Genomic DNA, 12,231 nt, shown 5'->3' with positions numbered 1-12,231 from the left:
TTTTATGGTATTAGTACCATAAAAAAAATTATCTGCAGAAATTTCCTTTGCGACGCCTGCATTCTGATTTCTCACCTCTGAACCCCTATATAACTCTAAAAACCTCTTCATCTATCTTTCCTACATAATTAAAAACGTAACTGATGTTTTGCAGACAAGTGCGTATGCAACTGATGTAGAAAAGTAAGTATAAAGGGTTGTCATACCAAAGTAATTCAATTTAACCCCACATTTCTTATAGCTCTAATATAAATCTGATTGATATAAATATAATGATATCATTATATAATGTCAGAAATAATTATATAAATATGATATTTCTGCTATATTTGTGAATCTACCCCTCCCTTCCACCAGGGAATACATTTCTGTGTCTGTCCCTGAAGCTCCTATTAAGCTTACACCTGTCAAGGTTATCCTTTCTTGACTTTGTCAAAAATGTTTAATTTTTAAAATATGAAAATTTCGAAAAAAGAAAGTAAGAAAAAATTCGAGTCCCTAATAAAGCAAATAACTTTTCTTACAGGAAGAACAGAATGGCTTGCTATTGAAAGAGAGTCAAGGCCAACTTTTACATTTCTAAAAAAAATTGATGCCCCATAAGTTGGGCGTTTTGGCGGTTACTTTGAAAAAAAGAAAATTAAGGAGTTAAATTTCGTCGATCAGTGCAACTTATGCCAAAGCGTGTTTTCAATTTTTGAAAATATGACTTTTTATAAGTCTGTTTTTGTATTCGTTTATTTAAATAGCTATCATGTCACTCAAAAATGTACGCTAAACTATGCTACTTTTACAATAGCAAGAGAAATAGAAAGAGAAAACAGTCACTTGTTAAATACGCTTACGAAGTATGGCACGAAGGAATTTACAAATCTGTTCGTATGGCACTTCATAGGTTGCATTTTATTATGATGCCTAGTAATTCTGCTGGCAGTACAGATGGTGGAAAAAGAGATCTGTAATCCTCGTTTGCTAATAGTATTTTTCAAATTTAATGAAATAAATTTAATTTCATTAAATTTAATGAAATTAAATTTCATTATTTAATTATGTGTTCGAGCGAATAATGTGTTCAAGTTAGAGAGCACCTTCGTAGTTGCTGAAGCGGAGTCCGAGCAAGAGCGTATCCAGGATTTGTCTTCGGGGGGAGTGAGGGAGATGTACAAAAAACTGTTAAAAACGCATCCAAAATTTGTTTATATTCATTTTTGTAACGTTCTTACGAGTTGGACAAACATTTCGTTGGGGGGGGGGTCAAAGCCCCCCTGGATACAGACTTGGGTCCGAGCATTACTTTAATAGCGTGTTTTGAACATCTATTTCTGCTGATGTGTAAGCAGTGTTTTGAGTTTGAGGACCCCAAACGGGAGAGCAATGCTCGAGGATAGGCCTAGTGTAGTTTGTATAGGCCTGTATGAGTTGACGATCAGAGAAGCCCAATCTGTGCATACTTGTCAAACTTACTGAAACTTACGCATCAGAGAAGCCCAACCTGCGCATACTTGTTAAACCTGCGCACACTTTGCGTGCAATATTGTCAACATGCAGCTTAAACAAGCAATCACCTGTAAATGTCACACCTAGGATTGTTTATGAGTTGAGAGTTGGAAACGACACATGGGGGTTATAATGTCCCGCTTGAATGGACTAAATTGTAGAACTTTCGATTTCTGTTCATTCATTTGTCTCACTTATCTGCTGAAGTAATGGTACAATAGAAAATACGTGTACTTATTTTATGACATCTATATTTTATGATATATATATATATATATATATATATATATATATATATATATATATATATATATATATATATATATATATATATATATATATATATATATATATATATATATATATATATATATATATATATATCCGTCTTTTTGGCATGTTTCCACCATTGCCCAAAAACTGGGATTTTTGTATCTCAGATGGGTAATCTAATAGGTAAATAAAATAAGTTCGAGATGGAGACATCACAAGCCGATGATAACTTTACATAATGCTTTTGTAGTTCCCCGTTTGCTTGCGCTTGCCCCATTTTGGTCTCTTTTCTCGCAGACAGATGTCAGCGATATAAAGAAGTGTTTTTACATAATATCTACTTAGATTGCATTTATGGACCAGTAATGCAAATCTGTCAACATGTTACGGAGTAGCTAATCCAGTGCGTACAGTAGAAAAGCGAAATGAACGTTATATAACACGCCTGGGCAGTAATAGCACTTTGCTAAGTGTTTTTTCATGTTATAAATGTTGAGATGATTTCGTTTTTTAGAAGTGCGTTTTTTCTGTCTTTTGTTCTTTTGCTTTTTTTTCTCGTATTACTCCGTCAGTTTTGTATTTTTTTTATTTTTTTTGCAATATATAAAAATACATGCATACATAGCCGACGATGATCAATAATCATGTTTAGTGATTGAGCACCAATTCCTGGATCGGCCCATAAAGTTCAGCAGTCGCTAAATGGCCTTCAAAAAAACTAAGTACCAAGTTCGAACCAAAGTAAAAGAAAAGAGTTGTTTCAACTAACTAAAACTAACTACATCAAATTAATTATCAATTAATTTGTTAATAAATAAAATTTTCTCATTAATATGTTAGATTTTGTGAATAATAAATTACATTTTTCTCATGATTAATTAAAACCATTTCCTGGTGCTTTCATTCCCTTGTGATTCGATAATTAAAAGATTAATTAACGATGAAATTATTTCAATTAATTAATGAAATTTCCTCATGATTAATCAAAAACCAGTTTCCTAATGCTTTCGTTTGGCTGTGATTAGATAAATTACAAAAGTAACTTATTAATTAATGATAAATTATTTAGATTGATCAGATAAATTTTATTATTCTTAATTAAAAACTGGTTTCCCGATACTTTCATTAACTTTTGATTTGATGAATTGTAAATTAATTAAAATTTATTTAATTAGCTAAATTGGTAAACTGAATTTACTTTGTCATAAATTATTATAAATCAGGTTACTGATGCTTTGATCAGCAAGCGATTTGATCCATCTCAGCTTCTGAGTATATTTATGTCGACTAGTCGGGACACAGGTTAATAATAAAATGGATATGATGTTACTTTTGAAGAACTGATAATAACGGATAGGTAGTTGAATTGAAATTACCCTGAAATTCTCCATTGTCACAGCCAATGAATCAAGAACCTCAGCATCAATGATGTCCTCTTCAAGATCAATCAGGTCCATCTTTTCTCTAATCTGCTGCAATGCAGCTTCTGAACAGAGGGCTGCCAAGTCTGCACCAACGTGACCATGAGTTTCAGCTGCAACCTAAAAAATAAGAGAACAATTAGCACTGAAATCTCACATTAATAAGGAACAGTTTTTTCCAACATGGTTTTTGCAAGAAAAAAAAATACAGTGAGAACAAGCATTCGCACGGATGTAGGAATAAAAGTTATCAGCGACAGCGAGACATTTGCAATACATCTGCTGCGGTAATTCAAAAGGAAGAAAACACAACGTGCACACAGTTTAACTTTTAGTAAGTCAGTAACTTATAAGTTTAGTAGCTAGAATAAAAGTGTAACTTTAGTAGATCTTATAAGGGGTAGGAGGTGGTATGTCAGAGATTGTATCCAAAAAGATGCATTTTTGGGCCCAAATTTTCTGAACTTCAGCTGGCTTTCAGATAAATATAGAAAGAGATTAGAAGGATTTTCTGCCTTATCTCCTGTCATTCTAAGGAATATCTTGGAGCAAAGTCTGCAATGCGGGTGCAACAGGGCGATAGCCCCCTTTCTATTGCAGAAATGGTGCTAGAGAACTAGGAAAGCTTCACAGGACAAGGAAAGAGCAATGACATTTAATTTATACTACACAGAAATAGTTGTAGCTCTTATAAGGGCGTGAAGGTTATCTTCAATCAAGATGGTGGTAACTCTCATAAGGGTATAGAGTCGATATGTCAGCGGTTGCATTCTCAAAATGCATTTTTGGGCCCAAACCCTTAGAATTTCAATTAACTTTGGGGTAAATATAGAAAGAGAAAGTAATATTTTTTCCTAATCTCCTATCATTCTAAGGAAAATTTTAGGACTAAAGTCTGTAATATAGGTGCTGCAGAGTGAAAGGTCCTTTTCTATTCCAGAACTACAGTTAGAAAACTAGGAAAGCTTTATAAGGTAAGGAATGCGAAATAATGGAATGCCATAAAAGCAACACACAGGAGTTGAACCCGACGTGAGCAAATAAACGGGAATGTAAGTCTTTCAATGTAGCAGCCTCTCATCCGGTCATGGAACTTGTCGGCTTAAATTGTAATATGTAGAACTTAAAGTAGAACTTATACCAGATATAAAACTGTGCAGAGCAGGCTTTATCACGCCAACAATAAACAAACAGATTTATTAGAAGGTATTCATGAAATTCAATCCAATTTCAGTCTATATCATTCCAGTAAAATGAAAAGAAGAATGATTTAGCATTATCCAATGCAGCAATGCAAAATTATCCAATTGGAATGTTGGTTGGCGTGCGAGGAAAAGATCAAGACTTGAAATTACTCAAATTCTAAATTCTACATTCCTGATATGAACACAACTTAGGCTAGAGAGGCTAGAGCACTATAATGATCAGCATCCAGATCATATTGCATTTAAACCGATCGATCAGCTATTTAGACAGAAAATAAGGCAATAAAAATTACCTGCTCTAAATCAACATCATCAGCCAGTTTCATATTCTTAGTATGAATTCGCAAAATTTCAAGGCGTCCAGTTGTATCAGGAATTCCAATGTCCACTTCTCGGTCAAAACGTCCAAACCGTCTTAAAGCCGGGTCGATGGAATTCGGCCTATTAGTTGCGGCCATTACAATGACATGTGCACGTTGCTTCAAACCGTCCATCAAGGTCAAAAGTTGGGACACTATACGACGTTCTACTTCACCATGGGTCTAAAAGAAAACTCATTTAAATATTTCACCATAGTGCTAAATAGTGGGGAGAGGGGATGCATTTTAAGGCTGTATATGGTTCTCCCCCTGTCATGTAAAACTTCCTAAAATCCATCATTTCTAAGTCACGTCTAGGAATCCGTAATGAGACAATTGACAACTTATACACTACCTAGCCTATTACTGATGAACAGCGTTGCCTGGACGCTTGGCTTAACAGGCATTTGAATATCTCTCACTCCCTTCAGAGTAATCTAGGAGTAACATGAAAATACACAACGAAATGGAAATAATGGTATCATGCCTCTACCCAGAAGGAGGGATCTTGAACCCACCATAAAATTTCAGGAAATGCTTTCGTGTTTCCGGATTTTTCCCAGACCTTGCTTTTTTTGTATATTTTTTGTATTTACTGAGGAGCGGTCCCAACTGTGTTGGCCAAAGGGGACTTGATGCAGTTTTTAGTTGTGACCAATAGCAGCAACTTTTATTTGTCTAATTTATAATCATACATTAAAAAAAATTATACATCTTTTTATAAAAAAAAAAAATCGAAAGAATTATTACCAAACATAGCAATTATAGGTGAAAATCAGCAGTATCTACTTGCTTTGATTCTTATAGGGAGAGTGTCAGTTGCAAATAATTTATTTTTTATTCAAAAAAAAAAATAAATGAAGAGAGCTAAATATATAAGGTTTAATTTCCGCGGCAACTTCGGAAGAAATAAACAGGAGAAAAGGATTTGCCCCTCTTTCCTACGTCACTGCTCCAATGTCCAAGTATGTCGATGCTCTTTGATAATGTAAATGTGTCTTACCTACCCCTCAACTACTCTCCCTAGTAATGTTTCTAGTAGCATGCCCGCCAGTGCCAGCATAAGTCGAAAAACATATTTCATGAACTTAATAATATTACAAAGAAACTTGTAGGTACGATTAATTATGAATGACCGTATTCCGGTGATGATTAAACAGTTCGTGGTAGTGAACTGTAAGTAAGGAGCTACTCAGTCCAATAGTAACCAAAACTGTAAAAGACAGAATTTCGATAACAACAAATATATCAGAAGAGTCGACTCTTTATACTAATTCTAAATCGACAAAATTCGTAGCCTAAAGATTGCCTCTTAGTCACAGCTGTACTTTATAAAGTAATAAATAACTTTAGCGTAAAGAGCGGGGCGTTGAAGAGGGGACAGCTTCTTTCGCATAAGGAATAATTTCTGTTCGTTTTAAGCTTTAATGTCGCTTCTTACTTTCAGTTAAAAAAAAACTAGTTTTTTTTTATTTAACTTCTCAACGTTTTTCAACTAATGCAGGTTCGAATTTGGCTCACAATACATGAACAATCAAAACGGAATTTGCACATTAATTTTGTCCAAGTTCCCCCCCCCCCCCGTGTAAACTTTCCTCTGGAGAGATTACCTCCAGAAACCAATGTGAAAATTTCCCAATGTGAAAATCTCACCGTATAAAACCAAAATTATTTATTATGTGTATGAGAGTGCTGTCCACAAATCACATCTAGCCAAAATACCAACTAAGTATCTAAATAGAATATAGCTATCCATGGTCAGACACTATATTCTATCACTATACATGGCAAACTAACCGGGATGAAAACTGGGTAATGTCTCGGATGTTTCTCGTACAATTCGTGCGTACCGCAAAAATTAATTCAAAAAGCCAATTTTGTCTTCCCTTTTTCACGTTTACTAGTCAGTTTGTTATTTTCACGAAACATTTCTTTCAAAATAGTTGTCATTAAAATTGCCTATCCGATTTGAAGCAAACCACATCATTAGAAGCTTCAATAAGCTATTTATTTTGAATACATATCCCTTAAAAACAGATTAGTCACTTGGCCAAAATCAAGAAACATTTCAAGACCAAATAAGTTTGTCGGAACATTCAAAAGAGACATATTTTTTCACTTGTGAGAACTATATGTTTGTATCAAAGAGGAAGCCACTTTGTGACTAGTAGGAATCAAGCAGAGACAGAATTTATTTTCATATATGAACTACTTAGTTAAACAACACAGGTAAACTACATTTAGTAACCGCTTTACGTTTGTAATAACATTTTTTTTTAGCATTAATAAATTGATTGGTCGATGGCCATACAAGCTAAGAAGATTTGCATTTTGTACGTTTTGTTAGTTGCATTGTATAACTACTTTTGAAACATTGGGAAAATCATCATTTCTTCCATGTACGTAAATGAGTTGAAATTAAAAAAGAAAAAAAAAAAAAATAAAATCTTCCATGTACGTAAATGAGTTGAAATTTAAAAAAAAATAGTGACCCGGCTATTGTTGTAAAAATTTTTGAACTATAAATATCTGAATTCGACTTTTTCGTTATCTTAAATGAATAAATCCTAAAAGAGTGGTTTTTTAGGCCCCTTCACTTTTTTTAAATGTTGAAAACACCGTCAAGAAATAACCTCTCTTTAAAATACTGGAAAATTATGCTGGTATACATAGGGGGGAGGGGGTTACGAGTCTGTGCCTCACCTTAAAATGCCGAAATTCTTACAAATTTTACAAAAATTTCTTATATATAGTTATTTGGTATATATAGCATACAGTTTGTTTTCCTTCTAAGTTTATTATATAGACTACACTTTAGTCGAACTATTATATTTAAAAATACTGTATTTTGTTTATACTTTGTTACGCATTAGTTTAGTCGCATTAATATTTTTACATACAAATTATTTAAAACACTCAATTTACTTTTATTTTTCACATCCTTGTTTCTATAATGCAAAGACTTCCAATGAATGTTGTTAATTGTAAATTCGACCGTTCTGAAAAAAGCAAAAAAAAGGTGAAGGGGGAAAAATTGGACCACCTGGTATCACAATACCTTTTCACACCACTGTATTTGACTTACCTTTTCTCTTTTAGGAGCAATAGAATCTAGCTCATCAATGAAAATAATCGCCGGTGAATTTTTTTCAGCCTCTTCAAAGGCCTTTCTAAGATTTGATTCGGATTCACCTGCCATTTTTGACATAATTTCAGGTCCATTGATCAAGTAAAAGAAGGCTCCCGTTTCGTTGGCAACAGCTCTAGCTATCAAAGTTTTCCCAGTACCTAAAACGTTAATCTTATCTAAATTCACTGATTAAAAATGGAATATACGGTAAGGTTTGGAAGAAAGCTCCTCAATTACAATTTTGGGGAGTAGGGGCAGGGAGGAAGAGAAGGGGACAACTGCTCTTCTCTACCATATTTAATAAAGTATTTTTTAACATATTTAAAAAATACTTTAATATATTAATATACTTTATGAATAGAAATATATTTTATATTTTAAAAAATTACTCTCGCCCTCTCCTCCCCCGGTCCAAACGAAAGTAACTTTTACTATTGACATAGTGGATATTAAATAAAAGTCTCCCATTATGCATGTGTACTGTGTAGAATCGACTACTCCCTCGAGACAACCATCAAAAATTATTGTCTATAATTTAGACTAAGAACTTTATTTACGAGATTCTTACTTATTAACTTTAATAGGCTGCGAGAAATTGACTCAGCAAAATAGAAAAAAAAATGACTTGTAAAACCGCCAGAATAGTAGAGTACACTCGTAATGAATAAAAATCAAGCTCTGCAAATTTTCAGTTTAACATGAATTGTTACCCATCATTACTTAGTGCAAGTTACAGCACGAGGGAGTCTTATTTGAAGCAATAAAAACTAAACTAAATAAATAAAATTTGAGAGATTTTTCTATGAAGCCAATACCAAAATTGCCTTTTTGCGTTGACCAGTACAAATATAAGGGTCAAAGTCTGCCTTTTGAAAAAGGAATGGGTGGATACTTGAAAAGCATTTCGCAGTTCTTCCCAAAGACTTCCTCTTGCAAGCTGTATTGGCATGGCATACAAAGCTGTTCGAAATGTTAAAAAAAAAAAGAAAAGCGGCGCATTATTGATTATAAATTTTTTTTCATTACTTACAGCAATAAAAATACTACTACTGCTACTACTATCAACTAACTGTGCCACTAAACCAACTGAGGCCAACACAACTGTGCATGCTTCCCCTCCACCCCAAATTATTCAGATTCATCACACTTTACCCCCATCCCCGTAGCTCCAATTCTTATGACCTTTTTCCAACCCATTTGAAGACGACCTGTTTTTTGTTTGGCCTCAGATGGATGGAAGAGGCTTAGAAGAGGCAAATAAGCGTTTGCAGCTACTGCTTGACACCATGGCAGACAATGCTACTACTTCCTAATTCGAAAACTGAAGCAACAAACCATTCAAGTATTCCACAGAGATTTTGTTTGTTTCTGTTATTTTGGGCGGATAAACTTAAACGCGGGAACATCTCAATCTTATTTTTTTTATATTACTTAGTCTATCTTTACCCCCATCCCCGTAGCTCCAATACTTATGACCTTCTTCCACCCCATTTGAAGACGACCTATTTTTTTGGCCTAAAATGGATAGAAGAGGCTTAGAAGAGGCAAAGAAGGGTTTGCAGCTACTACTTGACACCATAGGAGACAAGGCTCTGAAAATGAGACTAAAAGTAATCGTTGAAAAATCGAAGAGCATGGCCACACCCAACTCAACTTTGATCTTTACATGCAACGGAAAAACGATCGAACAAGTCCAGGAGTTCAAATATGCTGGAAGTTGGGTCGAATAAGATGGTGGAATAGTCAACGGGATGAAAAGAAGAATTAGACAAGCAACATCGGCGTTCAACAAAGTGAAACCAGTATGGCGAAACCAGTATTTGAAAATATATGCCTTAGAAGAAACTTCGACACTTCGCGGCAGGACAGGATCACGAACGTAGTGGCACGCAGATGAAAAAGTCAACGGCCAGTCATTGATCTCCTGAAGCAGAGGAGATGGACCTGTCTTGCTCATATCCTCCGAATGTCAGGAGACCGTCTTCCGAATGCTGTCTACGAGTGGTAGCCTGAGGATGAGCAAAAAAGAGATGTGATCAAAATACACCCACCAACGACAGTACGACCGAGACCTGCAGAGTGTTGAGCTGTCATTACAACCACAGTGGAAGGACGTGCTGCACGGCTGCTGCTCCACTTCGGGACGTCTGGCAAGGCTTCGTTGATGTCCTTTGTACCACACCTGGCCCTGGAGGAACTACGATCTAATGTTAGGTCTCATATTGATAGCGAAAAATAAAAATTAATATTAAATAAACTAAAATTTGCGAGGTATGTTGACACTGTTAACTATTTAAAAAAACAAATGGTGAATACATTTTTGTAAAACCATATTTTCACTATCTCCAATACTAATAAAACAGTAATATTACCATCTGATGTATAGTAAAAATAGATTCAAAATATGTAAAAGTGAAATGGTTTTAAAAATTTAGACAAAAAAGGCGAAAAGCAAAGGCAAAAAAGGAAAAACAAACTCAGAGAGTAAATGAAAAAAATAACAGAAATACAAAAAATGAAGAAAATAAAAAATAGTGTTCTTCATCGAACAAAAAATTATACGATAAAAACATAGAATTAAATTTACAAAGACACTGAATTATGTTAGCATTTCTAACCTCCTATTCAATCAAACAGCCCACATTTCTTAATTTCTTACAAGTGTAAAAACATTTCTTTGCAAAATTTGTTAGCTTCTCATCTTAAATTATCTTAAGACAGCATAAAAAAATCTGGCCTTTTCCTTAAAGTGTTTAGTCTTTTGTACACGGCAAATGTAAACTTATTGTACTTTAACAAATTAGTTGTGCCCACTGCTGAAGACCTTCATAAAGAATTACAATAACTTAGATCTTCCATTAGACAGGAATATATGTACATCCTGAAGCTACGATCAACGCAAACTCAAAAACAAAAAAAAATAAGTTGAGTTTTTTTTTTTAAGATGTACTATTTTAACACACTATCTAAAAATAAAATTTGTAGCATCGCATTATTACTTCTTATTGATTAACCTTTTCCCTCTGTTTTGTAAGCAAGTTCAGCTACTTCGCGTCACTTGATTGTAAGCAAACTACCTCTAGAACTTTAACTTTGCCAAAATGTTACTAGTATTTGTTTTTCCACTGTCTTAACTAAGATTCCCCATTATTTATATATTTTTACTTTCCACTTAGACCCCCCCCCCACCCAATAACATCTTGACAGTGTATATTATAAACAGTAGTTTGGTACAATTTGTCGTAGAAAAGAACCATTTTGAAAAATTTTACTTTTTTAAACAAAAATTTTAAACCGAATATCTTATTTAAATAGTGAGAAACAAATTACTTGCATATCAAACCAAAAAAAAATAAAGTATTATTCAGGTGGCGGCTATGTGGGCAAAATCCGGGACCTCTTACTCAAACCATAGCAATATACAAACAAATTTAATATCTTTTTAATCAGCTTATATGATAATAATTATATTATATTATTTGATAATAATACAGTTTTATGGTCACTTCAAAAAATTACTATTTAAGAACTGAAATATAAGGGTATTTGGTCCCTTAGACATTTCTAATCCTGGCTTTATCTATATGGCTAGATAAGAGTGATTACCCGGTGGACCGTAAAGAAGAATCCCTCTGGGTGGTTTCACGCCAATGGCCTTGAACAACTGAGGATGACGCAGTGGAAGCTCCACCATTTCTTTGATCTGGGCGAGCTGTTTTCTGACACCACCAATATCATCATAGCCAATAGCATTCAGTGCTTCTTCTTCTTCCTCACGTTTGATTGGCGTACCTTTAAAGGAAATTCACAGTTATAATGTAAAAAAATCGAAGCTGCACGCTAATGCTACAAGAGCATGCTTTTAACTAAATGCCAGAGGCTTTCTAATTGAGTCCCGATTGTTGGCAGTATATTCTATAACCTTTAAAGGAAAATTAGGGGCTACCATCTTTAAAGTAAAATCGTAGCTATAAAGTAAAAACCGAAGCTACAAGCTAATACAACAAGGACATGCTTCTGACTAAGAACCTGAGGGTTTCTAATCGAGTTCCAATTGGTGGCAGTACAGTCTATCACCTTTAACCAAGAGTTTCAAATACGAAACGAAATCACAACTGGCTAATATAACAAGGATAATCTTGGGGCTAAGACCATAGGACTTTCCAACCGGAACCCGATTGCCCGTTTTAGGGGTAAAAGATCTTTAAAGGCAAATTGCAGATATAAAGTAAAAACTGAAGTTACAAGCAAGTACAACAAGTACATGCTTTGGACTAAGACCCTGGGTCTTTACAACTGATCCCTCACTACTCACTGTATGGTCTATTGCCTTTAACGAAAAATTA

General features: G+C 34.3%; 1 protein-coding gene across 1 annotated transcript in view; it reads right to left on the bottom strand.

The window, feature by feature from the left end:
- LOC136033254 (transitional endoplasmic reticulum ATPase-like) overlaps positions 1-12,231 on the bottom strand; it is a 70,465-nt gene that overhangs the window by 34,962 nt on the left and 23,272 nt on the right. Inside the window, exons 5-8 of the mRNA XM_065713995.1 lie at positions 11,492-11,677; positions 7,841-8,043; positions 4,690-4,938; positions 3,147-3,311 (exon numbers count right to left, since the gene is read on the bottom strand). Of these exons, the coding sequence (XP_065570067.1) occupies positions 3,147-3,311; positions 4,690-4,938; positions 7,841-8,043; positions 11,492-11,677 (803 nt within the window). The remainder of the gene's footprint in view (positions 1-3,146; positions 3,312-4,689; positions 4,939-7,840; positions 8,044-11,491; positions 11,678-12,231) is intronic.

This window comes from Artemia franciscana, chromosome 11 (genome assembly GCF_032884065.1).
Source record: "Artemia franciscana chromosome 11, ASM3288406v1, whole genome shotgun sequence".
NCBI lineage: Eukaryota > Metazoa > Arthropoda > Branchiopoda > Anostraca > Artemiidae > Artemia > Artemia franciscana.
This window is presented reverse-complemented; position numbering and strand designations above follow the sequence as displayed.